Source organism: Eumetopias jubatus, unplaced genomic scaffold, assembly GCF_037043125.1.
Source record: "Eumetopias jubatus isolate StellerSeaLion01/CBP00866 unplaced genomic scaffold, mEumJub1_p1.0 scaffold_1, whole genome shotgun sequence".
Taxonomy (NCBI): domain Eukaryota; kingdom Metazoa; phylum Chordata; class Mammalia; order Carnivora; family Otariidae; genus Eumetopias; species Eumetopias jubatus.
Window position 1 is genome coordinate 76,795,068 of NW_028274807.1, and position 27,738 is coordinate 76,822,805.

Here is a 27,738-nt window from a genome sequence, read left to right on the forward strand (position 1 = left end):
TCATGATCCCGGGGTCCTGGGATTGAGCCTCACGTCAGGCTCCCTGTTCAGCGGGGAGCCTGTTTCTCCCTCTCCCTCTGTCTCCCTGCTTTTGCCCTCACACTCTTTCTCTGTCAAATAAATAAATAAAATCTTTTAAAAAATGTGTATAAATTGTACATAGGAAGGTAAGGTAGTATCTGGAATGCCAGATAGAAGGGCTGGTAGTGAATTCATCGGGAGGACAACCCTGAAGGCTTGTGCTCAGGGAGAAGACTTGATTCTACATGAGATTCCGCAGCAAGCATGTCAGTGCACATGCCACCCCTAGGATGGCCTACATTCATCAGCACTAACTTGAAGATAAAGGATTTATTAATATGCCAAGTTTTAGTGAAGAAATCTCAATTAGATCCACATCAGCCTCTACAGGATACTTAAAAAAAAATCATTGACACAGGCGCAAAGATTTATCACATCAGAGAGTATCAATTAAGATGCTGAAAAAATTCATTTGACTGTAAGTGTTTAGATTGCTCATAATTTAGTTTGAAAACCCTGTCTAACAGAAAGTTTTCGTACATTCCCTGAGATAACAAAAGTGTGAAAAAGAAAGATAAAATGGAACCACATCTTATTAGCACCTTCTATTTGGAGGTTACAATATTATAGAAAAGTTGGAAGATATTTTTCTCAATGAAAGCTTTGATAAATATGTTTATTTTACTTATGTAGTTAAGAAGTAAATGACATTATTAAATTCAAGCATAAAAATGGAAGTTTGTCTAAACCAGAAAAAAAAAATGAAGAAAAACTAATGAATTTCAGAAAAAAAAAATACCAAGCTTTACGTATTTTAAGAGGGAGGAGGGAGAGGGAGAATCTTAAGCAGGCTCCATGCCCAGCACAGAGCCCGATGCAGGGCTCAATCTCAGGACTCTGAGATCATGACCTGAGCCGAAATCAAGAGTCCGATGCTTAACTGACTGTAACACCCAGGCAACCCCACAAAGCTTGGAATTTTTAAGGAAGCTCTAAGAATTGACCGCTCTGATGAAATGTCAGGATATGATAGGGCAAGCAGGTTAAATACAGTTAATAATCTTAAGGTATAATATATTTAACTTTAGAAGGCAAAGTCTGTTGCACTGTTACCCCTCTCATGAATTTGTGTGTTTTCTATTATTTATTTCGATCTACACTACCATTTGTAAAAAAGCTTACATTAAAAATCCACACTAGGTAACCATGTGGTTGATTAAATTATCACACCAGCATCCAATGTTATACTGCTTGAGTCAAAATGCTTTATCAGTTTTAATATTATTGTGATGCTGGTTTTCCCCTCAATTATAAGAGAGCTAACGAAGTTCATAGAAAGTGAGAAAGGGCGTTTTCTGTTCAACTTGACAAATTAAGTTTGCTCATTTGAAAAAGAGAAAAAGGTACTGGAAATTTGAAAGTGGCAAGGGGATTTTGAGCCTTACAAAATTCTTTTACCTTAACGATTTCTGAATGTAGAGGCTAATTCGTAATAAAGACTCAGATATAAAGGGAGAATAGAAGGCAAACAGTAAGAACAGAGTGACGATTAGTTCTCTCCATTTAAATTATCCCCCAAATATTATGGCTTAAGGTAAAACCGACATGTTAATAACTGTCATTTCCAAAACCTTGACTAACCAATAAGTACACATCACCTCATGTCCATTTCTCATCCTATTTTAAATGGAACAAAGTGACTTTCAGAGGTTGGGAAGTGCATAATTACATAGACTGAAGTCTTTGGACTTTGATCATAATTATAGTGCTTTATCCATCCATCACTTGTTGCTTGAGGACTGTTCCTGGCAAGTTATTTAAAGGAGATAGGAACTCTGTCAGGACAAATTTGAGCTGCAAAACAGCTAATCAGAAACTTGGCTCTCTTGACTTGAAACAGATTGAAAATTGCTACTTTAATCTCACAATCCATTTGGCCCTTAAGTAAAGTGAGAACGTGAAGTCTCCCTGTAGGAAGGCATGTGTTGTTCATATCATTGGGTACCTTTTTCTAAGCTTCTATTGGGACCCTGGGTCCAAGTTTGCCTCACTGTAGGGGGGCTCAAAATTGACTGTGCAAACAAACGAATCCTCTGTGGTGCCTGATAAAAAAATGCTAGTTTTGCATTCCTTCCCTTCACCCTCCATTTCCCAGGAAAGGTATCAATGTAATTGTAAACCTAAAATTGACTAGGAAACTTACAGCATCAGAAGGCCTAGAGCTGTTTTTTCAGTAGTGGCCTGAGAACAACATGAATCGAAATGGTTTGTTTTTGTTTACAATGCAATCCCAAGGCTCCACCTAGACTCCTCAGATCCTAGTCTCAGGCTGTGGATGTAACATCTCTCAGAATTCCTGACAACATCAGAAGTGAAAATGTATGTTACTGTGTTTTCCTGAACCTGAAGTTGGGCATTACAATTTTGGGCATCAGTTACCATCTACGATTTGAACAGAAATATAACACCACGTAAAACATGTTGAGGAACATTAACAGATGCTACTAGTAAGAATCACCCTTCCAACCTGCTGCGTCCAGGGTGGGCGCTTTGCATTGGCAGTCTTCAGCAAGCAGGCATCTTCCTAACCTTCCTTGAACCTCCTTGTATGATTTCTATGTATGCAATTCTACTTTAGATTCCCTGAGTCTAGGATTGTATCTTATATCTCCTACTATCCCTACTCGGCACCAAGAAATATAAATTAATTAATTAATTAATTCCTGGGATCCTTTAGTTAAACAAATCAAAACAAAACATAGTTTTAGTTTTCATATCTACAATTTGGGATAAAAATCCTTTGCTTGGTGAACTAGTTTCGTACTGCTGCTGTAACTAGTTACCACAAACTTGTGGCTTACACCAATACAAATGCATCATCTTAGAGTTCTGTAGGTCAGAAGCCTGACACAGGTCTCACTGGACTGAAATCAAGGTGGTGGCAGGGCTGCATTCCTTCTGGAGGCTGTAGAGGAAAATCTGTTATCTCGCCTTTTCCAGCGTCTAGAGGTGCCAGCCTTGCTTGGCTCATGATTCCCTTCCAACTTCAAAGTCTGTTGAGTCGTTTCTCACATCACATCACTGACTCTTTCTCCCTCCAACTTCCACTTTTAAGGACTCTCACGATTACATTGAAACCACGTGGGTAATCCAAGATAATCTACCTATTTTAAGATCAGCTGATTAGCAGCCTTAATTCCATCTGAAACCTTAATTCCCCTTTGCTGCATAATAGAACATATTCACAGGTTCTGGAGATTAGGATCTGGTCATCTTTAGAGGCCATTATTCTGCCTACCACACTGGCTCACCTCCCAGGTGGATCAGGTACTGGGAAGTACTTCGTTAACGGTAAAGTTCTATACAGTTCTAATAAAATGATAATATGTTCTGTGGTAGAAATAACGTTGAACAGGATCACGAGACTTAAATTCTAGATCTGGTTCTGCTACTATTTTGTTGTGTGATTTGGGGGGGAAATAAATCACTTAACCCCTCTGGGATTCAGATTTCTCAATCTGAATTGTGAAGTATAAACATTGAGAGAGACAAGCCAATATCATACCAAGACGCTTAATGATATCAGGCAAAATGGAACTTAAGGTATACCCACATGAGGACACGATTATTGCTGGAAAGGAATCCCCAGTGTGCTGGTGTGCTACACACACAATAGGAAAACTGAGGAATACACTAAGGTAATGCATTTCAGAGTTGTGTTGGGTTCCTATATAATTTCTCCACGTCCCAGCTGTGAAGAGTAGATCAGAGGTTGTAATCCCTAATTACTTTATGAGGAAACTTTTATTTAAATAGCTTAAATGATTTCCTAAAGGTCATATAATCAGTTAGTGGTGGAGTTAAGGCTATTATTCAGATCTTTTGACAAGTTCTATGCGCACTCAGCTAACACACTTCCCTGCCTCCTTGCCATTTAAATGCACTTACAGCCCAGGGGTAGCATCTAGAATTATAATGCATCATACTTTGGACTAGCCACAAATGATCATAACGGTCTTTTAGAATTTATTCTTGTGAAAATTGTAAGGGTTTGAAGCAGTTTTTTTTTCTTCATTACAACTGATGGATACGTTAGTCCCTGTTGATAAATTGTACCTTCATATTTCTTTATGAACCAATTCTTCCTGCCTTCTGCCTTACTTCAATTCAAGTACTGATACAAACAACATACACAGACTGTAGCATGTTGGCTTGTTATGGATAGAGAAACAGTGATTATGGAGATGGCTAAAATGAATGGATTAGCTTTACTAAAAGCTGGTTTGCTCATTGCAGTGAGTAGATACATCCTTTATGTTACATCAGAAGTTGTATCATTATATGTTATACCAATTTTGGAGGACTTTGTATGTGCATAGACAACACTGTGGGCATGTATTTTATTTTTGTACTTGCCATGATCCTGACAGGAACAAGAGCACTTGAAAAAAGAGTGACTGTAGAGAGTTTAATGAAGGGACTATTTGCCAAGGCATAAGGGATAGGATATGGGTTTTCGGAGTTAGTAGTGGCTGGGAATGCTTAGCACTTCTACTACGCTTGAAAGTAAAGTAAACCTGGACCTATGGCAAGGGTGCCTGACAGGACCTGCAGCCTTTGGTAGAAAACCCAACAGGGAAGTGGCCAGGGAAACATATACCCTAACTTCCCTCCTTATGCACTTCTACTTTTTTTTTTTTAATTTAAACTCAATTAGCCAACATACGGTACATCATTAGATTTGATATAATGTTCAATGATTCATTAGTTGCGTATAACACCCAGTGCTCATCACATCTTCTTATGCAAGTCTAACCCAAGTGGAAACCAGAGGAGAAAGGAAGGGTCAGGGTAGCCTTTAGAAGTCAGCTTCCAGAGGTACAGAACAAGGAGAAGAATGGAAGATGCATGTGGAGAAGCAGGTAGAGTACACTCAACACAGAACTGCAACTGCCCTTCTGTGATATTCTCTCATAAACGAAATGATGTTCCACTAGAAGTTCTCTGTCACTACACTTCCTTTTGGGATATATTTAGAAAACATACTTAATAAAGTTGACCTTTTAACTGGTAAAGCATAAAATTCACAATCAATGTGCAATTTACACAGGGGTTGCTTCTTACTCATTCATATACCATGTTAGCAGTTTGAGCTTTTTTGGATTGACTGGCAAAAATAATACAAAGTCATCTGGCAAGTGGCTCGAATTGTAATATGTTGCATTTTCTCTTATTTTTGGCCCTCAGCTATCATATTATTTCAAAATTTGGTCTTGATTCATTTTTATCACATTATCTGGTTTATTTGCAAAATTTGAAAGGATTTAGTCTGTCTTTTCGAATTACTCAGCTTAAAAATCTATTTTAAAAACTAGATAGCAATTCTAAAAACTAAAGTGTGAAAGAAGACCCGAATTATTACCCAACAATAAACAGAGATTTAGATTCTAAAATGCTACATTTTGTATTCATTTTGAGTTTTCACCTAATAAAAAATAAACAGAACTCACTGCTGATACTTTTCATTTTTAAGGAAAGGGTAATCTACCCATTCACTCTTCTTTATTAATCTGGCATAATTTCATCTATGCTTTGAAATTTTTGTTAAAATTAAGTTAGCAATAAAATGACAAGACTGGTGATTTTCCCCCACCTTTTCTTCTTCTTTGTAATGGTCAATATCATGAAAGGGGAAATCTTCACTCTATAGTTTTCATGCTCTTTTGACTATCAGAAAAGTTTTTGCAAAGACTAACTTAGCATCAACACTGGAGTACAACTAAATGTATAGTATGTCAATATGTTTAGGTGCAAAGAAAAATAAAACAGAGGGTGAAATCCCAATTTTAACTGAGAGAATGATTATCATAGAACTTTGAAATTGGCTTTTTGGGAATGGCATTAACATTCAGTAATAAATGATAATAGCATCTCTCATTTATTTTATTCTGTGATAAAAGGAAACCATCCATGCATTAAGGTAGCTGGGAGTTAAAAATAACAAGATATCCTGTTCTTTCCTCTTTTGTGAAATTTCCCTTTCATGACTTTTTTCTAAAGGCGAGGGCAGGAAAAAAAAAAAAAACAAATTTAACTATGTAGATGACTATGATTATGGAATGATTAAATTTGGTCTTTCTTAAAATAGATTTTGTAAACCGAGAACTACAAGGTTTGTCTAAGAAAAAGCAACTCAAACCCATTCACTCACCAGGCATTAAAGAGAATATTACTTATTCTTACATTGACAACACACGGTATTATAGATTTCTTACAGTGATAATCCACATATTCATTTATTCACTAAGTAGTATGGACAGGAAAATAGTAATAATTCAGTCTTTAAAATACATGGCAAGACAGTTAAAATATTTGGGGAAAATATATCTGTTATTAAGTATATAAGTACCATAGAGTTAAATAAACAGACATTATAGCCATATCTTAATCATTTTGCTATTTCCAGTGCCTTGCACAGAATAGATGCTCAGCAACAAGCATTTTTCTGCTCTTTAATTTATTTGCAAGTTAAGTTTTCATTACAAATGGAGGGTACACAATCTTGCCGAACACAATTTATTAAACTATTTCAATGTACTATTAATATTTTGAATTCTACAGTATGTCAAAAACAGATGATTTTTGTTCCATGATTTAACAGGTTGTTAGGACAATATGAGAAGCAATTTTCTCATTTATTTATATTTCCAGGCTTCTCTCATCAATCACTGGAAATGCCTGTAGACAGGGGTGTACAGGTTGACATGTGGGTTGCTAGTCAATAGAAGAAAGTTTCTTCTGGAGCTGAGGTAGATCCAAGTATCTACTTTAAAAAAGATGTCCTCAAGGGAAGCATTATACAGCTAATATTTCATGAGAACTATGCTCTTAGAATACCACTTCATAAGATTTTTAGTAGAATAGAAAATTTTGAGTCTGGAAAACTATTTTGAGAACTAGAAAAGGTTGGGTGTTGTGCCCTTTATTGACCCAACCCCCACCTCCAATGCTAACGTTGTGATTTGTGGCAGACAGCAAGGCAGGAATTAGATCACCATTCACATTTCTCATTTCAACCTGGAAGACCACAGACTTGCTCCCTCTCTCTCTCTCTCTCTCTCTCTTTTTTTTTTTCCTTTTTCTCCCTCTCCTTTCTTTCTCCACCATTTACCTTTCTGCCTTACTTTTCTGCTTCTGCTTTCTCAGACAGCCCACCAGAAACCTCACAGGAAGAGGAGCAAAGTCTACATCGTCCACATTAGTGTCCTACATGGTGACAAGTCATATTAATGAAAAAAGATCACACATCTTCCATAATTGCCTAGGCAATGTGACAGTAACTGAGCCCTGCCCAGAGAGCCCACTCCAGTTCTGGTATGAGCTTCCAATAAGCCTCGGTGGTGAATGACAAGTTAACCCCTTTGGAACCCCACCATTTTCAACACTCAGAGGACCTCTCTCATTAGTCTTATAAAATAAAGTATGAAATTCCAACATCAAATCTCATGCTGTTAAATTAACAACATCACACTGCTACATATGACTTAAATATCTCCCATAACTTTATGACTGGAAAAACACTGTTCAGATTTCATTTACCAGTTTAAAAATAGCAAACTCTAATTTGAAACACATACACACACATCGTGGACACTCACTAATATTCCCTCTTAGTGCTAGGCAAATGTTCCTTCCTATAAACATAAATAAAATTCAGTACAATCATAAATTTTAAAAGTCAGGTTTGTCAAAAGATGATGTTTGTTATGAAACAAATCAAGAAGAAAATATTTCTTAGAGCCAAAATGACAAGCCACAATCTGTTGGCATAACAATGGCTATTCATCTATTTTTAATGTACAAATCAAAATTATTCCGTGTTTATTTTGACTTGAAGATAGTCCATAGATTATTATATCCCTGACCAATGAAATTTCTTCTTCTTGGGTGGGTGAGTGCTGAGCAAGGCAAATAACAGATTTTAAACATCTGCAAATGGTGTGATAATTATTTTTTTAAGAAACCATAGAAATCTTCCAACTTTGTCACTTTGTAGATCCAGACATGAACTAAGAAAGAAAATTAGAAAAGATGCCCACAGACCACTTTAAGTTCACAGAAAGTCCAAAATAATATCACTGTGCTCATAAACAAGGAGGAGTTGCTCTTTGTAGACAGCAGAAACACTCATAATACACAAGGCACTCCAATTAAGTTTTGATAGAAGTTACGTCACGTTTCAACTCACCGCTGGATGTATGGGTCAGGACAGTACTGTAGGGTAGCACACCGTGAAGTTTCACAGTTCATTTCCTTCAACTCTCTTTGATAATCAACAAATGGAGAACAATTACAGAACCTATACACATGTACCTGTGTATATATAGATAATAAAGCCAGGAGGCTAAAAGCAATAGGGTCAAATGCTATCAGACATAGAAGTTTAGACACTTCCCCCTTCACACACATTTGCAAAGAGGCGGAGCGTTTCTCGACTTTAGCCAATGAGATTCATCAAGTGACTCAAACATCAGAAACAGTTGATTCTTACCAGCTGGGCATCCTCTCTGAAATTGTTCTTCCCCCTCTACCACGGCTTTAGAGTCCCGGAGGCATAGTGGCCACACTTGTGGGCAACTTGGAGGCATCTCTGAACTTCTGGTCTCTCTGGTGATTGGAGGTTGGCATGAATGGCATCAGAGTTTAATTTCAGCAGACTGGACTTTTATAACAGAACTGAGCTGCTGTGTGTCCATCCTGCTCCAGCTAATTAACGTTTCCTTGTATCTGCATACTGATTTGACTTGAGGACTTCTGTAACTGCTTCTGGAGGTTGTGTTTTTTTTTGTTGTTGTTGTTGTTTTTTTAACAGAGCTGCTTAGGAAGGTTGGGGTTTTTTTTGTTTTGTTTTTTTCATCTCCCCCCCTCCCCCCCATTCTCCCTTTCAGCCAACCGCCTGTTGTGGTCACAATCTCAAATAGCAAAGACAGGGAAATTCCTTGATTATATTTAACCTAGAACTCACTCTTCGTCTCAACTAAGAGAAAACGGTATCCATTCACACCCCTTAGAAGTTTTTCCTGCCCCAAAAAGAAGAAAATAAACTTTATGGAGTTGTGTTTCATTTTTAAATATCCTACCTCAAACACACACACAAGATTTTCTTAAAGTGATACTACTATATTATTTCAGACTATTTTGAAGCTTACAAAATTATTTTAAATCGCCTGTTACTGAAAACATTCTGGTTTATTTCAATCTCTATCAGTCTGTCTCACTTTCTTATTATGTTTATTGTTTTTTCTGGTTTTGGTTTTGCTTTGGCTTGACCTACTTTAGAGTAAAATCATTAAATTCTTTATATATCCAAAAATTAGTATAATATCAGAAAAGTCTACATACAGATTCATGTACTTCCTTTCTGAATACAGGCTGTAAACCTATCCTGGTTTTGTGGATTTGGAAATTGAATGAAATATGATTCAGAAGCTAAATTAAAATAGACTCCAGCAGGAAAAAAAAAAAAAAAAGAAGTTTGTGTGCCCAAGCGTCACTAACATGGCAAGTTCACATCCTCCACTCACTCCCTAATCACAGGTCACCTGCAAATGGGTAACATTAATAGTAGCCAAAGTTGTGAGACAATCAAAAGTCCTTTTCAGAGAAATTTGACATTTCCTTAAAAGAAATTCTGGTTTTCAAAATGTGTTTCATAAAAATATTTCATTTGTTGCTTCAGCCAGGATAGAAGGGAGAAGCTATTTAAAACTTGACATTCTCTTCCCTTACTTAGCGGGCGAGTGTCTAACATCTGTGAATTGTGAAATTCACAAACATGCTGGCCTGAGCCCCAGCCAAATCAAACAGCTTGTTCTACAAAATGTGAAACTTGAAGGGAAGATCATTTTACTAATTAATTATAGATTTGTTAATTGGAATTAGAGTGTTTGGCTTTACTCCTGCTATTGGAATACAGGTGACTGGAATATACAAAGTTCTTAAATTGAAAATACTCAATTTCCTTTGACCATGGCCAAGTTGTTCCATCACAGAGGGCCTTGTTTTTCCCATTTATAAAATGAGAGGTGAAATAATGATCTCTGGTTCACTGCTTCTCAAATGTTAATGCATCTGTGAGTCACCTAGAAATCTTGTTAACACGTCTTCTGGTTCAGTAGGTCTGTGGCAAGGCCTGAGACTCTGTATTTCTAAAAACTCCCACGTGATGCTGATGCTGCTGGTCCTTGCATCACATTTGGAATAGCAAGACCTGATGCTCTTTTCAGGCCTGATATTTATTTACTTCTAGGAAATAAGCAGAACTTGTCTACATATGTTAAATTACCAGGAGAAGCTCTAGACCCCCAAATAAGTTATCAATTTGCAAACATTTCTAGCATGTTTCTAATTTCAAAATGTTTACAGCCTAATTTATAGAAAAGAACATTTAAAATGCATGCCTTGACATCAATAGCTGTTGTAAAAAAAAATCCTAAATTTACTTAGCTAAGGACAGATATTAAATGGCAAAAAATTTTACATAAATAATTATGAAAAATAATGGGTCCTATTGCATTGCAGAAATAAATGCAGAAAGCTATCTTGACCAAGGGCAAAAAGGCAAACTCTAAGATTTGACAGCACACCAGTAGCACACAACTGTCTAAAACCTGGGAAAATAAGTGACAATTATACTATAATTACCATAATTGCCACTTGTATTAATATTACATCTGTCTCCCCTCCCCCCCCCCCAGAGTCTCAGGTTACAAATGCATAAGTTATTTGTTTGGTGTGCAAGTTACATGCTTTTCCAGCAACTTAAGTCTCTTAGGCAAAGACTATAATAGAATGAGATACACAGAAGCCTAGGAAAAGACAATTGCCTTTCTGACCAAGACCTACAAGTTTGAATGATGTTGTTTGTGATGACTTTTGATATGCATGAAAAGGAAGAGAAAGATAAAGACTCGAGGGAAACAGCAGCATTTATGACCTGAAATTCTGGACATAACACAAGAGAAAGAGACACTTTCTCCTTCACAGCTCCTAGCAGCTGAGAGTGTGCAATCTGACAAACTCAGGTATTTAAAACACAAACCTTTCTCACTTATGTCCTTGTGAATTATTTCACTACAGCTCTTCTTTATGCATGCCATCCACTGGTTCCATACTTTCCTGGTTGCTCTCCTGCCCTGGATCATATTTTGTGCCCCCTCCAGAATGTATCCACAGCTCAAAAACCTTTCAGAGAACAGGAAGCCTTTCTCATCCCTCCAGGTGAAAGGAAACTCCCCCACCTTTACTGTCCTGAATCATATCTGTACTTGTGTAAGGGTACCTGCTACTTCCTTTGTGGATGTGAGTAATTTTTGCATAAGCCCCATCTTCTGTACTGGACTGCAAACAGGTTGAGGGTGAATTTGCTAGTTGATTTGTTTCTGCATCTCCAGGGATGAGCAAAATACAGTTCAGTGGATGAATAACATGTTTATATCATTGCAAAAATCATCTAATTATAAGTACTACAAGTGATTAAAAAAGAACTTCCATAAAACACTTGACTTTTGGAATCAACTTTACTGATGTGTAATTTACATACAATGAAATTCACTAATTCTAAGTGTTCAGTTTGAGGAGTTTTGACATATTATATACCATGTAGCCTCTACCACAACCAAATATAGAATATTCCATTACCCCAAAAGTCCCCTCATGCCCCTTTGTAGTTAATTTTCTTACCACCGACTCTGGACAATCAATCTCTTGCTTTGTGTCATTATATACTAGATATATATTTTCTAGAACAGCATTATCCAATAGAATTTTCTCTGATGAAGGAAATATTCTATATTTGCACTGTCCAACATGGTAGCCACTAGTCACATGTGACTAATGTGATTGGGGAAATAGATCTTTGTTTTTATTTTCATTGAATTTTAATCAACTTAAACTTAAATAGTCACATTTGGCTAGTGGCTACCATGTTGGACAGTGCAAATATAGAATATCACATAAATAAAGGCACACAGTATGTATGTATTCTTTTGTGTCTAGGTTCTTTTCCTTGGCACACGGTTTTTGAGATATACCTATGTTGTTACATTTGAGTAACTGGTATTTTTATGGCTGTTGAACATGTGGATTCTTCCTTTTTTTTTTTTCTTCTTTTTGTTATCAAGGACAAATTCAGGTCTCCAATACTCAATTATGGCCAGAAGTAAAAGTCCAATAGACTTTTAAAGAGCTCAATAATAATATGTCCTATTGGGTACCTTAGCAATGTGGAATAGCTCGTTTCTTCCAAGGTTGCTAAATCTCTAGAGGAGACAGCAGATATGTAAAGAAACTAGCTAACCTGGATTTTGCCTGGTCTCTGGTGCCAACTTACTCCCTGACCTTAGGCAAGCAGCGTACTTTGAGCCTTAGTTCTTGATCTTTAAGAGGAAGGATGTATCAATGAAGATTCTTTTGTTATAAGCAATAGAAACTCACTCTGGCTAAATGAAAATATGTTTTTTTTAAAAAACATGAAAATTCACAGAGTGGAAGAGAAAGTTGAAAAATGAGGTTCAGGAAAGGGTCAGAAACAGGATAGCTTCAGGGTTCTAAGTAATAGGAATGAATAGAGTCACTTCATTATGCCACAGCAGGAATAAATCAGACCTAACAGGTTTTTCTGAACTTGAGTCATTTAGCTTAAGATTCAAATTCTTAGAAGGAAGATGCCATGTTTGGCCAGGAGAAGTCTGAACACACTGACTGATGGCCCCATCAAGACTGGGGCAAAGAGAGTTTCCAAAAGAAAATTGAGTTTCTATTACCAAGGAAAGGGCAATAGGTACAGGACAATTGAAAACAACAGATGCTTCATGAGGGGCTTAAAGTGGATGATCTCGCACATTCCTTAGAGCTCTGGCTGTCTGTGGCTGTGGGATTGGAGAAGCTAAGTGTCTTTCTTTCAGGTAACTAAACCTCAGGTCCTGTCCTCTCCAAGTCATCCTGGCTGGGGCCTCTTTTATAATATGGGAATCAGGAGAGAACCTTTTAGCATACAATGTGATAGAGTAAACTCATCAAATGTTGGTCACATTGAAGGGACTGGGGAGTGTGGTGATTTTTAGTCTTAAAACACTCTGTAGTACATGACTTTGGATTAACCCCACAATCTCTATTGTAGTGGAAACCAAATTCTGCTTTGGGGAGGATTCTACTAACCCTTCCAACTTTGTGCTCTATGAATCTAATATTTGCTAAAGTCGATCATCTAGGAGGAGTAAAGCAGGACCTAGAACTTAAGTGTGCTGGATTAAGGTCAAGTGCTTTTTTTATATCAGTGAAAAAGCAGATGCATTGCAAGCTTAGCAATGTGCCTCCTCTTATTTGACCTGCACCTTATAGAGGTCACTGGAATTCATTGAATAGAAAAAATGCATAGGTAAGCTAGTGTCTCAGAATCTACTGAGAAGAAGTAAGATGCTTCAGGCGGGTGTCTGGGAAAAGGGAAACCTCTCTATTCAGAGGGCATGCAAGGAAACACAGGGGCCAATTTGGGAGGGAGGAGGTTGGCAGTTTCCCTAACAGACAAACCTGATACCCTCCAAGTCACACCCAGTGTCCAAAAGCAATGTGGGTGGGCTTCTTTTCCAGACATCCCTGAACAGCTGTGTGAAGGCTGCTCCTCACTCCCACCCCTCCTCTTAATGCCCACGTGAGTGAGAGATAAATAAGGAGACACAGGAAGTCCTTATTTGGCACTTTCCAGATTTTTTTTTTTTCCTGAACCATTTGTCGATCGCAGATATGATGCACTGTACTCTTGATGTCTTGGTGTGCATTTTCCAAAACAAGGAAATCTCTTGTATAATCACAATTCAATAACTGAAATGTAGAGACTAAGACTGATTTTATCTTCTCTATATATCCTATTCAGATTTTTCCAATCATCCCAATAACGCCCTTTATAGCAAGAGAAAATTCTGGCTCACACATGTCTCACGACATAGGTATTTTTGAAAGGTGCAGGCCAGTTATTTTGTAGAACACACCTTGGTTTAGGTTTGGCTGATGTTTCCTCATGATTAGAGTTAGTAATGTACTTTCAGTAGAAACATCACAAAGGTGATACTGTGACCATCTCAGTACATCATTTCAAGAATTGCTGTTTTTCAAGCCCACCAAAAGGTTTTCCCTAGGGCTCTTAGAATTAGATTTACTATAAACCTAATAAAGTTATATGTCAAGCCTCTCACCTGCATAGTCCTGGGAGCTACTTAGCAATATTTTTATATCGCCATTATGTTTCCATAAAATATATGAATGTGAAATATTTGAACCATAACCTTCTAATGTTACTGTACCATTCTACTCCAATTTTCCCTTCATCACCTTTCATTTCACACAGAGTGGTTGTAGAGGTGCAGTGGGATTTTTAGGATCCAGCCAAGAGCACGTTAGATAGGGGATTCTTTTAGTTCATGTTTCAGGGGCTACATTGGTGTGGTTTGTAGTTATTTTGTGTAGAGTTCAGCTATTGCTACTCATCCTGTAGGAGGAATGGCTTCCAAGAATACTCCTTCTGCCCGTGTATTGATTCACTAGGCACAGTGTCACTGAGCCTGGGGCTGTGGGTCATAGGGCTATGACCGTCCATAACTGCCATGGGAAATGTGTGAATAGTAATGGCAAAACACAGTCTGGAACTCACAGAGCCAGAAACTAACCTGTGGAAACTTTTTCTTCTTTTTACCAGGCATGTGAAGTTATAAGCAATGGAGGCAATATCATCAGTATTTACCAAAACCCAGGTTCTGTTTTTAGGAACACGAATGTGTGGCACCAAGTGTGTTTGTCAAGCCTTAGATTGGGGCCGTATATGTGATGTTAAGGTTGTATATGTGATGTATTTAAGAGTCCAAGATTCTATGATTGTAAACTTGCAGGCTATATTTATATCTTATCCATCTATTTATCTATCTACATGAAATCACTTTGTTCCAGAATGATTTGAGGTACCTTATAAAATACATATACTTATAAGAAGATTAAAGAATACACATGCAGCATTACCAGGGGCTGAAAATAGGATAAAATGGGAAGTTGTTGTTGAATGGGTATAGAGTCTCAGTTTTGCAAGATGAGAAAGTTCCGGCGGTCTATTTTACAACAATGTGAATATATCTAACTACCAAACTACACTTAAATTGTTATAACAGAAAATTCGGTGTTAGGCATTTTTACCACAATTTAAAAAATTTTGACTTTAAAAACATGTAGGTAAATGAGGAAATCAATAACCATTATAAACATCAAGGGTAAGAAAAATAGGAGAATATCAAGGACAATTTTTTTTTTTAAGATTTCATTAATTTATTTGAGAGAGAACGAGAGATAGAGAGCACGAGAGGGGGGAGGGTCAGAGGGAGAAGCAGACTCCCCGCCGAGCAGGGAGCCCGATGCGGGACTCGATCCCGGGACTCCAGGATCATGACCTGAGCCGAAGGCAGTCGCTTAACCAACTGAGCCACCCAGGCGAGGACAGTATTTGTTCACAAAATAGTACATGAAGTTCTAACTTGTGCTTTAGGGCCATGAACTTATCTGTAAACTTATAAGAAGCTAATGTAAGGTGGACTTATATGTCATGTTTTTGATCCACAATAATAGCTTAGACTAGTTATAGAGCACATTCTAGGTACAAAATATATCTGTTAAAAGAATAAGGGAGAAAAGATGGCAAATACTGGGTCTTCCAAATAAGTTAAACTTTGGCTTCTGGTCTGTAAATCTAATGCATTTGTTTGATTGCTTATTACAAATAAATGACAGTGGATGATGTAAGAGGCCTGACTTTCTAGTGGCTTCCAGTATAATTCTCTTGCAAGACTCTATGGCACTCATTGATTTGACAATTGATTCATAGATTCAACATGTATATTCCTTGAGGCCTTCTTCTGTGTGCCCATCAGGGAACTGGGGGCTCTGGGTAGCAAGTGGGTCACTTTTACTCAGTCCCTGCACTCAAATAACCTTCAGTAAAGTTGAAAATGATTTTCTTTTTTTTCTTTTCTCTTTCTTTTCCTTTCTTTCTTTCTTTTTTAAAGATTTTATTAATTTATTATATCAGGGAGAGAGAGAGAGCACAAGCAGGGGGAACAGCAGGCAGAGGGAGAAGCAGGCTCCCCGCAAGGAATTCAATGTGGGGCTCGATCCCAGGACCCTGGGACCATGACCTGAGCCGAAGGCACACGCTTAACTGACTGAGCCACCCAGGCGCCCCTTCTCGTTCCTTTTTTTTTTTTTTTTAATCTTAAGCTTCCTAGATAAAAGGATGACTATGGTATAGTTGTGTCTCTGAGTTACTGATGACCAATTTGTCACCTGGGCTTTTGGTTTGGGGTATATGGTGCCTAATTAATGCAGATAAGATAAGAATATGTTTACTAGAATTCATGAAACGTGTGTACATAGAAGAGAATATAATTCTTATTTAGCATTCTTATTTACTTTCTTGTGGCTTGAGCCCAAGAGTCAGCTGTGGCTAAACCTCTCCCTCAGACACAAATTCATCCCCAAATTTGTGTCTTATTGTTTGAAGACTGGGATCATTTAGTACTCATAGTACTCATAGTTTGAGTACGATTGATCATCAGAAAGTCATAAAAGCTATCATTTGTGGAGGGGAAGGCTGCGGATGTGAGCCAAGAAAACAAGGCCTAATCTGTGTATCCCCAAGACTACAGCATGATTTCTTCCTTCCTTCCTTCCTTCCTTCTCTTTCTTTTTCTTTCTTTCTTTCTTTCTTTCTTTCTTTCTTTCTTTCTTTCTTTCTTTCTTTCTTTCTTTCTTTCTTTTTCTTTCTTTCTTTTTCTTTCTTTCTTTTTCTTTCTTTCTTTCTTTCTTTCTTTCTTTCTTTCTTTCTTTCTTTCTTTCTTTTCTTTCTTTCTTTCTTTCTTTCTTTCTTTCTTTCTTTCTTTCTTTCTTTCTCTTTCTTTCTTTCTCTTTCTTCTTTCTTTCTTTCTTTCTTTCTTTCTTTTCTTTCTTCTTTCTTTCTTCTTTTTTAGAGACAGAGAGTATGTGAGCCTGGGGTGGGGATGGGGTGTGCGGGCCAGTGGGGGAGGGGCAGAGGGAGAGGGAGAGAGCTGGGAGTGGAGCCTGCTGCGGGGCTTGAGCTCAGGACCCTGAGATCATGATCTGAGCCGAAATCAAGGTCTGATGCTTAACCGACTCAGTCACCCAGGCGCCCCTATTTCTTAAACCATTGGATTCTTTTCTGGTATGTAGTTTCCTGAAATATACTCTTTGTCTATGGAGCACAGATCCCAAAAGAGGGGCTAAGGACATTTGTAAAGACTTGTTAATTTTTATTTTTGAAAATTATACTCAAAGTTAAAAGGGAGTTTAGAGATCATTAACTCAGAAAATGTCCCAGCAAACAGAATGATGTAAAAATAACAAGCCTTTGTATAGTGTTTTAAATTTTACCAAACACTTACACAGACAGTCTCTCATCAGAGCCTCCTAAGTGCCATGTGAGGACGAGGACGAGCGGTATCATCACCTCCATTTAATATGCATGAGGAAACTAAGCCACAGACCACTTAGATAAACTCACAATCACATAACCATCAGTGGCAGTAGCCTGTAGTGGACCCAACTCTTACTTCCAGCCCTGAATCCATTTCCTCAATAGAATAACATTAATTAGATTCCTATGGTATACCTGGTGTTGTGCAGAGGTCTGGAGAAATGAAAGTAAATGAAACCCAGTCTCTTTCTTCCTCATAGTATATGTGTAAGTCCAGAGTTTTAATAGTGTTTGGCATTTACTAAATATTTTATGTCCATTATCTATTTAGATAAAAACCTAAAGGCCCTAGGAGTTAGATGCTATTATCTCCATTTTGCAGAGGAAGAGATGGTTGGCCACCCTGCCTTCATCATTCAGCCAGACAGTCTTGGAGCCATGATCTGAACTCAGTTAAAACTGTTTCCTTAAATTTATTGCCACGCTTCTGACCCCTCCAAAAGACTCAGAATGGGTTGTGTGCATTTTTATGTGTTGGAGTCCCAGGCATGGTCTCTATCACATGTTTCTCAGTGTTTTTTTCCCGGTCCAGTTAGCCTGTGATAACATAAGCACCACAAATGCCAACCCGTAAAGAAAGGCATGAGCTCATGACAAGCACCCACATTTGGGCCAGGAGTCAAGAATGTTAACTCTGCTTATTTTGAAATCTGGGTTGTGCACACTGTTCAAGCATGTGGGAGTGGATGCACTAATAAAATGCTTCTGTGGGATGGAAGTGATTCTCAGGGCACCCTTACAGGGGAATCCACATGGGATGACCCTTGAATAGGTCTTGTTTACAGCAACATCTCTGTGCCAAGTTTCTAAGGATTACATTTAAAGTACAACCTTGGAGGAATAACACCATTCTGAAAACACAACTACTCTTGGCTGCCTTTAGGTAGGTAACACACTACTCTGCAACTCAGCCATTGATCCATTTAAACCATCTGGGATTCTTATTCAGTATCTCTTATGTTATACTTCTGAACAGAATAAATAGTTTTGCCCATGGAACTGAACAACTATTTATGCTATGATAACGACTGGATCATATATTTTCAAAGTAAAAATCATCTTTCTTTTTCTGATCATGAGACCCTGACCGTACATCTATAACAAGAAGTGTGTGAAGAGAGAGAAGAGAGAGAGTGAAGGAAAGAGAGAGAGATAGTAGATACAATGATGACATTTATATCTACGTGTGTGTATGTATATATTATGTATACTATGTGCATATATGTGCAAATATGCACATATTTGTAATAAATATATTAATATATATGCACATTATCTATATGTAGAGAGAATATTTACTAGCTAATTTTCTCTTCTATTTTGCTTCATTTCGCCCCAATAATCAGGGCAAAAAAAGCAAAGCAAAATTATTTTAAAATCCTCTAATGGAAGAAATAAAACAATCCAGGCAGCTTATTCTCAGGGTGTGGAAAATTTTATATGGACACGACCACAAAAGCAAAACAAAGCAAAGAAAGTTTATAAACTCTTAACAGTAATTATTTCTGGGTAGATGGGTTAATGGAGTAAAGAAAGTATTTTCTTGCTAATACTTTTCTATAGTTTTCAAACTTTATACAGTGAATATGCATAATTTTTATATTCTGAAATAACCTATATGAAACAAGTATCAAAAATACTTCCCTGCAGAATTTGTCTCTGGAAGGTGTGTCTAAAAGAGGAGTGACACAAATTATGCCAGAATACATGGATCTAAAAGAATGAGTCTCAGTTCTCTGATGGATCTGGGTCTACATGGAGAATTTCTACTAAGGAATGGGAAAGACTTACACTCACTATCATTTGAAATATGCCCAGAAGTGCAGTTCTAGGGGTTGAATTGAGTTCAGAGAGTTTACATGGGCTCATTGGATGAGGATGGAGTTTGTGACCCATGGTCCAGGACAGGATGCCATATTTTAAATGAAGTTCTCTCCACTGACAATTGGATCGTGAAGGGGAAAATGGCTCTTATAAGACATTTGTGATGTGAGTGTGACAGCCTTGGAAATACACAGCTCAGCTCTCTCAACATGGAGCACATAACCGACTGACAGCCACAGCACTCTTTCTTCCAGCCATAGCACTCTTTCTTCAACATTGCTATCTCAGAAAGGCCACACTACCTCCAGGCTCCTTCCAGCCAAGGACTGATCCTGGTAGGGCTACTTAATCAGACCCATTTGGGCAACACATGGGATATCTCCAATGGGTGATTTTGACTCAAGAATGCCTCATTGGCCTGGTCAACTTTTCTTGAAACTGTACTTCAGTCTGAGGTTCTTTCTCTTTGAATCTTCCTTCTTTTCCCTCCTCCTCTTGATTTTCAGAGATAGTACTTATTACCTTTTGAAGTGATATCCTTATTTCCTGGCCTTCTTCTGCTTCCTCCTTCTTTATCCTCCAAAAGCATCCTCCCTAGTACATCTTTTGCACATCTAATTCTATCTTGCAGTCTGCTCCAAGAAGATATAAAATGATACACATGGTCCTGAGAGTTGTCTGAGAATGTATATAGAAGCTGGGTACTTAGGACGGACTCACATATCACTTGACAAGTCAATAGGGTGGCATCCAGAGCAGTGTGGAGCATAGGTAGTTTCCGGCTCAAGTTGGGGCCCAATTGATACAAATTTCACTGATATTGACCTAGCAAAACATCCACTGATGTTGACCTAGCAAAACATCCACTGTAGACTTGCAGATTCTAAGATTTAGGCTTTTAGGAAGATATGGGGGGGGGCGGGAACATTGCCTGAAAGTAAGTGGAATTGTGTGGTTACTGCTAGGTTGTATTGACTCTCTGCAGAAGGATGTTGAGAAATTGAGGGCACTTAACAAGCAGTTAAAGGCTAAGTGTGAGAGCCAGATGGCCTCAATGGTAGCTTACAAAGAGATGAGGACCTCTTTGCAAAAACAAACAAAGCTAAGCAGCCGACTGAGAACCTGATCAAGTCATAGAGCTCAAGAGACATTTGAATGCTCAATCAAGGATGCATAGAAATACCTGAGACCCTAAAATGTGGGATAGGAATACTAAGTGGATGCCTCTGATAAGCTCTGTGGTCAGTTGGGGCCATTACAGCAAAATATCACACATTAGATGGTGTATAAACAACAGAAATTTATTCTTCGTAGTATGGAGACTGGAAGTTTGAGATCAGGGTCCCAGCATGGTCAAGAAAGGGCCCTCTTCCCAGTTGCAGACTTGTTGTGTCCTCACATGATGGAAGCAGCTAGGGAGCTTGGTGGCATCTTTTATAAAAGCACAAATCCCATTCTTGAGGGCTCCAGCTTCAAGACCTAATCACCTCCCAAAGGCCCCACCTCCTAATGCCAGCACACTAGACATTAGGATTTCAACATATGAATCTGGTGGAGGGCAAAAACATTTAGACCATAGCACTCCCCTAAGCCCTCAGAACTTATAGAAATGAATCACTCTGTCCTACTAAGAGCCAGAACTTTCTTCATACTGGAAGATGCTACAGAGGTCTTTCCTGGAAAAGCAACAAGTATTTCACCTCGGGTGTGCCTTTAACTCCTCTCTTGGCTGCAAGTCTCCTAAACAGGACTAAATATCATCTGTTCATGATAAGGGAATCCATCTGTTAATGATAAAAGGAAAAAAATTAATTATTCACCCAAGAAGTTGACAGAATTAGCTAGCATGTACCAGCAAAAGTCAGCGAAATATCCCTGGGATAGGATTTTGAAGGTACTTGATCGAGAGGGCTGGAATATAAGACTATACAAGAAAGAGGTCATTACGCACGTTCTCATGACATGGGATTTAACACCCTAGTAAGGACCAGTTTGGATGGGGCAAGCTTACTGCTAGGGTGGCTCTTAAAAATCTGGAAAAGGGGATGAACAGTGATGAAGGAAGAGGAATTGCTTGAATTTCTCTGGCAGGTGGTAGAGAAAGAATAAAGAAGCTAAGGGAACTGGACATGCTAGAATGGATATATAATGTAAAGCCAGAAGGCCTATCAGGGGAATATGTTCGATAGGAAGGCCAAGATTGCACATGATTTTCCAAGGCTGTCAAAAATGTGCTGGGGAGAAGAGTAGCAGCATCACTAAGAAATTCAGTGCCATCTCTCCTCTGCAAGCCAGGGCTGGTGGTAAGAAAGATTGGCACGTAGCTGACTTATTAATATCCATGGCAAAGATGCCCATCTACTCCCTGGTAATAGAGGCCAGATGGTGCCATTTTCCTGTCAGATACTAGGAGATCACAATTACCATAATGACCAGCAAGGTCAGAGATGCAGCCAAGGAGTTTGACCCACAGGGAGCTGTGGAGATGTTTAATAGATCATGGCACACCTAGGGGCAAAATAAATGGGCAGCCAACAAGGGTTCTTCTTAAAAATACAGATAGAAAAAAGCAAGAATGGGAGAGTGGGAGCTGAAGGTAGTCATGCAACACAAAGTGACAATCCCTTGCTTGATTTGTTGATCTAAGTCAATTATTAGATCTAAAATCCATTGACTGAAGAGGTAGCTGCATCCCTAGGAAAAAGAAATCTGACACGATGCCAGGTATATGCCATGGAAATTCCTTCAGTTTTCCCTCTAAGACCTACAGCTGCAGCCAGCTTCAGGAGTATGGACTGAGCTCTTCACTTAGAAGGGCTCCTCATTAATGCTGTATTCTTAGAGTCTTGAAATTCTTAATTTTAAACAAGTGGCCCCACATTTTCATTTGTATTGGACTCTACACATTTTCTAGCCAGGCTTACCCACAGCTATTGCCTGGGTGACTATACATTGGGTACAGAAGGTCTGAGTTGACATCAATGCCCAGAAACTAAGTATAATCATGGTCCCCTGTTGGAGTGGGAGCTCACATGGTTAGGTAACAAGTGGAATCTTGGTTCAAATCCAACTCGCAGTGGGTTCACTGTGTCTGGAGGCTCACCCAGTGGTCATTTTTCCAGTCACCAAGTATTTAATTGGAAGTAATATACTTGACAATTAGACTGATGCCCACATTGGATTCTTGGCCTGAGAGAAAGTGTGATCAGAGTGGGAAAGGTTAAATGAAAACCTCTGAAACTGCTCATTCAGTCAAGGGAGTAAATAAAAAGGAGTGTCACATTCCAGGAAGGATGGTGATTAGTGCCATCATTAAAGAGCTAAATGATATAGAAAAGGGATGACAGGAGTATCCCAATCATATCTCTGTTTAATTTCTGAATATGGCCCCTGCCATACTGAGAACTCAGATCTATCCTGGAGACTAAGTGTAAACTCTTGAAAGCTCAGTTAAGTAGTAGCTCTGATTGCAACTGCTATGCCAGAGATTATATCTTTGCCAAAGCAAATTAACGAGGTCTCAGGTACACAATATGCTGCCATCAATTTGGTAAATGCATTCTTGTCAATTCTGATTATAAAGAAGGATCACAAACAGGTCACATTCATATAGGACATGCAACATTACTCATTTATAGTTTTGCCTCAGGGTTGTTAACTCTCCTGCTCTTTGTCATATTGTAGAATGAAGGTATCTGGGCTGTCTGGTCAACCCACAGAACAGCACACCGATGGTGTTATATGAATAACATCATGCTGATCAGGCAGGACAAACAACAGATGGCCTTGCTGGAAGTATTGATAAGATACATGTGCTCCAGAGCTATAGGAGATAAACTCTACAAAGATTCAAAGTCCTTCACTTCAGTAAAGTCGTCAGGGATCCCCCTGTCAGGAGTTTGCCAGAATATGCCATCTAAAATAAAAGAAAATTTGCTGCATCTTGTATCTCCTAACATGAAGAAGGAAGCAGAAAGCCTGATAGCTCTTTTTGGGTTCTGGAGGAAACATCCCATGCCTAAGAATAACACTCTGGCCCATATACTGGCTGCTCTGGCCCATATGCTGGATGACAGAGAAGACTCTAGGGCTCTGGTGGGAAAATATGTAGCATGGAGTTTATCGTAAGCTCCAGGAGGAGAATCACAATGAAGACCCTGATATTCTGGAGTATGTCCACACCATTCACAGCAGACAAAAGAAGTCTTTTGGTAAAATAACTCCTTCTATGTTACTGGGTCTTGGTAGCGACAGAATAGTTGGCCAGGGGGCATTAAATGGCCATGTGTCTATAACTGCCTATCATTAGCTGGGTTATTTCAGTTCTTCTGTATCATAAAGTCAGCCTAGCATTTGTCAAGCAAAAGATGAAAATGGTACGTCCAAATTGGGCCCAAGCAGGACGAGAGCTTGGTTAGCTGCATGCACAACTCAGACCAGCCCCTCCCAAACACCTATAGCAGTTGTACCAGCAGCCTTCCTGTACTTTGCACCCAAGACCAACTAAAGAAGGTGGGAGAGCCTGTCCATGGCCTCCAGCCACAAACAACAAGCTCTGACTTTGAATAAGGAAGAGATGGGAGTATCCAAGAGATGGAAGGAAGACAGTGTGTTTGGGTCAGAGTGAGAGAGGGGGAGATGGCACAAGAGGAGTGCAACATATTCAGGAGCCACATTATACCAAGCCAGAAAAGGAGTTGGGTCTTACTTTAAGAGGAACGGAAAAATTTTGAAAGATTTCACACAGAGATGTGACATGTTCCAAATAATGTTTTAAAAAATTGATCTGCCCTGTCTGTGGAGAATATTCTGGAAGTGGGGCAAAAGTGGACCAGGAAGATTAGTTAGGAATCATGTGGATGAACAGCAATCCAAATCAAGACAGGCTCTCAGTCTACCCTGTGAATGGGTTACATTGTCTATCCTTGAGTGGGAAGAAGCTGTGTAGGTGGATGACATAGCCTCTCTCTTACAGCTAACATTCCAGTGTCTGACATTCTGACCAACTCAGTTTCCAAAATACATGTAGTATGGTACCCATACAGTTTGACAGGATCAGTACACATGTAATAGTAAGAGCTTATCCTCCGTGCCATATCCTCTTAAATATTACCCCTAATATCTCATCTTTTCAAAGTCAGCTCCTATAGTGAATTGCAGATTAAATGTATTCCACAGGAACCTCTGCCCCTAGTTCCATATTAAAATAAAATGAGAATCAACTTGATGAAGGGAATTAAATCTGTGTATATATATCAGTATACATGGAATTTCTTTTTTTTTTAACATTCTATTTATTTATTTCACAGAGTGAGATAGTGAGAGCAGGAACACAAGCAGAGGCAGTTGGGAGAGGGAGAGGGAGAAGCAGGCTTCCCACCGACCAGGGAACCCGATGGAGGGCTCGATCCCAGGACCCTGGGATCATGACCTGAGCCGAAGGCAGACGCTTAACGACTGAGCCACCCAGGTGCCCCAGTACATGGAATTTCTTACAGAGGGCTGAATGCAATAAATAAAGGAAAAGAATAACTTCCCAGTTAGACTTGCTGAGCCAATGGGGTTGCCTGGGGTCACTTGTTTTGCCCTATACAGGGCAAAACTTCCCCAAAATAAGAAAGAAACCTCAAGGACTTTCCATAACCCTGCGTTCTGTCCACCGGATTACTCTTTTGAAAAAACATCAATGGGTGATAATAACATATCCATTTTAATGAAAGCATTTTACTTCAGTTCTCATTTACTATTAATGATGTCAACACTGAATATAACTGTTTTCCAAGAGGGAAAAGGAGAAGCATTCATTTGAATAAACTAGGCTCAGAATTTGTTCTGTATTACATGAAACATACCTGTTACCCATGTATAGAAAGAACTCTAAAGGGAGTTTTAAAGACATAATCAATATTTATATTAAAATAATTTCTTGTTTATAGTTGGAGTATTTTTCATTCATCTGCACTTAATGGTTAGGAATTTAGAAAATATAAGAATGCAATGATATAATCAGGCTGGTAATATCTCAAATAGATAGTAAGAGAAGGGCAAAGAAAAAAAATCATTTTATGAAACCATAGTATCTTTTCCCTGAATCCTAAGATTAAAACAAGGTATACGCATTCATTAAATCCGTACTTGATGTTCCAAATTCTGGGGGGGAGACCATTGTATATTACTGAGAGGCAGGGAATTTGTGAAATTTTTAAAATGTACTCTTTTGATTTTAATATTGAAATGCTATGAATGTGGGTTTCTTTGGAAAGATACTAAAATATTCTTAATTAGAATCTTGACAGAATAATCGGGACTTAGTGTTTGGGTAACAAATTATGCCATTGCTGATTGGAGCTCTAGCTTCAAGCTGAAAAAAAGAAAAACATAGGATAAAATACCTTCAGGGACAATTTATGTAAATAGCTGATAATGTATTTAAACCACATTCTGTCTTAAATTTGTTTGGAAATGAGGTACAAAATGAACCAACTCAAGTTAAATAAACAGGCCAAGAAAGTAAAATATATACAATCAGTTTACATCACCAGCATTCTGGGATTTTGATCTGTCATGGTCCAATGCCTTCATCATTGCCTTTTCTCCTTGTGTTTCTCACTGTGAAAGACATCCCTGGCCTCAGCCACCGTGGTTTATCACATGTCCCAGAACTCAGGCCCCTGAGCTGCAGGACGAATAACAAGAAAACTCATTTCTAGAAGTCTGATGACAGATGAGCTGGGAAGATGACAGTCAAGGAAGAGAAATTCTTATGGTGGGTTCTGCCATTTCTTTAATGCCTTACAAACCCTCTTTCCTCAGTCTGATGTTATACTTAGTAAGGGTCTCTCCCCAAGACTTTCCAGGATTTTTCAAGAGTATCTACCTCATCTACCCCTAACACACACACACACACACACACACACACACACACACACGCCCCTCTCTTTCTTCTCTGTTTTATTTAGAAATTTGATTATCTCTAAAATAATTTTATTTTAAAAAGCCCAGCTATAGTGGTTAATTAACTCATAACCTGAGAACTTGCTGTACTCGGAGATCTTTCCATCTTAAGCAATTTAAAACTTATTCTGTCTTTTTGTAAGGGCCAACTATCCCAAGTCCACTGTTTTTTTTCTTCAAGTCCACTGAAACTTTATGTTTGCTAGCCTTTCATCAAATTTTACCACAAAATAATAGAATATTAGAACCATGAGTTTTTAGAGACTGTATGTGGTATTCAAAAACATTTTACGCTGATCCTAAAAACTATATAAATACATTAAAGTGAAAAACATAATCCTGCTATTCACTATTTAATGTTTTGGCATTTCCTTCTAGACTTTGTATAAAGGCACACAAAAGTTTATGTGTGTACAAGACTTTTAAAAATACATGTGTGTGTGTATATATGTATCCATAATGATACATACACTGTTATTATATATTCTGCTTTTTCATTTAACCTTATATTAGGATAAATTTTTATATACTCATAATAGTCATAATTATCATTTTAAACTACTTTATATCTATTGACATGAAATGTTCCAAATTAGCCATTTTACTACAATAAAAATTTTAACTTTTTTTTCAATTTTTCACAGCTGGGAAAAAGATTGCAATAAACACCTTTCCACAAATAACCTTTCTTTTACTGAGTTAATGTTTTAAAATAAACTTTTTATTTTGAAATAATTTTGATTTACAGAAAAGTTGTGGAGATAGCAGAGACGTTAACATGTACGTTTCACGCAGCTTCCCCAAATGTTAACATCTTATGTAACCATCGTACATTTGTCAAGATTTAAAAAAAAAATCAACAGTAATTGCACTAACTAAACTACAGACTCTAGAGAGCTACAACAGTTTTTCCACTAATGCCCTCTTGAAACTTTTGGTTGATGTCTTTTATCAATTTCAGAAAATTGTCAGTGTATTTTAAAATATCGACTGTACTCCTTTCCCCCTTTCTTCTAACTTCTTGTTCACATTTTAAAAAAATCTTTGTCCTTCTAGGTTTCATTTTGGCCCATATCTTCATGTTTACCTTTTAATTTTTTAATTCTCTTAACTGCTGTATCAATCTGCTGCAAAGCTCATCCCGTTTCTTTTCTTTTTTTTTAAATTGTATTATTTTTATTTCTAGAAAAATTTATTTGGTACTTTAAAAAAATGGGGGCACATGGGTGGCTCAGTTGGTTAAGCGTCTGCCTTTGGCTCAAGTCATGATCCTGGGGTCTTGGGATTGAGCCCAACGTCAGGTTCCCCCCTAAGCTGGGAGTCTGCTTCTCCCTCCCTCGCTGTCCCTCCCC

General features: G+C 38.2%; 1 protein-coding gene across 5 annotated transcripts in view; it reads right to left on the bottom strand.

The window, feature by feature from the left end:
- Positions 1 to 8,348, bottom strand: part of TP63 (tumor protein p63) — a 226,409-nt gene extending 218,061 nt beyond the window's left edge. For all 5 annotated transcript variants that reach the window (XM_028101038.2, XM_028101037.2, XM_088017426.1 and 2 more), the window contains exon 1: positions 8,270 to 8,348. In XM_028101038.2, the coding sequence (XP_027956839.1) occupies positions 8,270 to 8,331 (62 nt within the window). In that variant the 5' untranslated portion in view covers positions 8,332 to 8,348. The remainder of the gene's footprint in view (positions 1 to 8,269) is intronic.
- Positions 8,349 to 27,738: the final 19,390 nt, after the last annotated feature.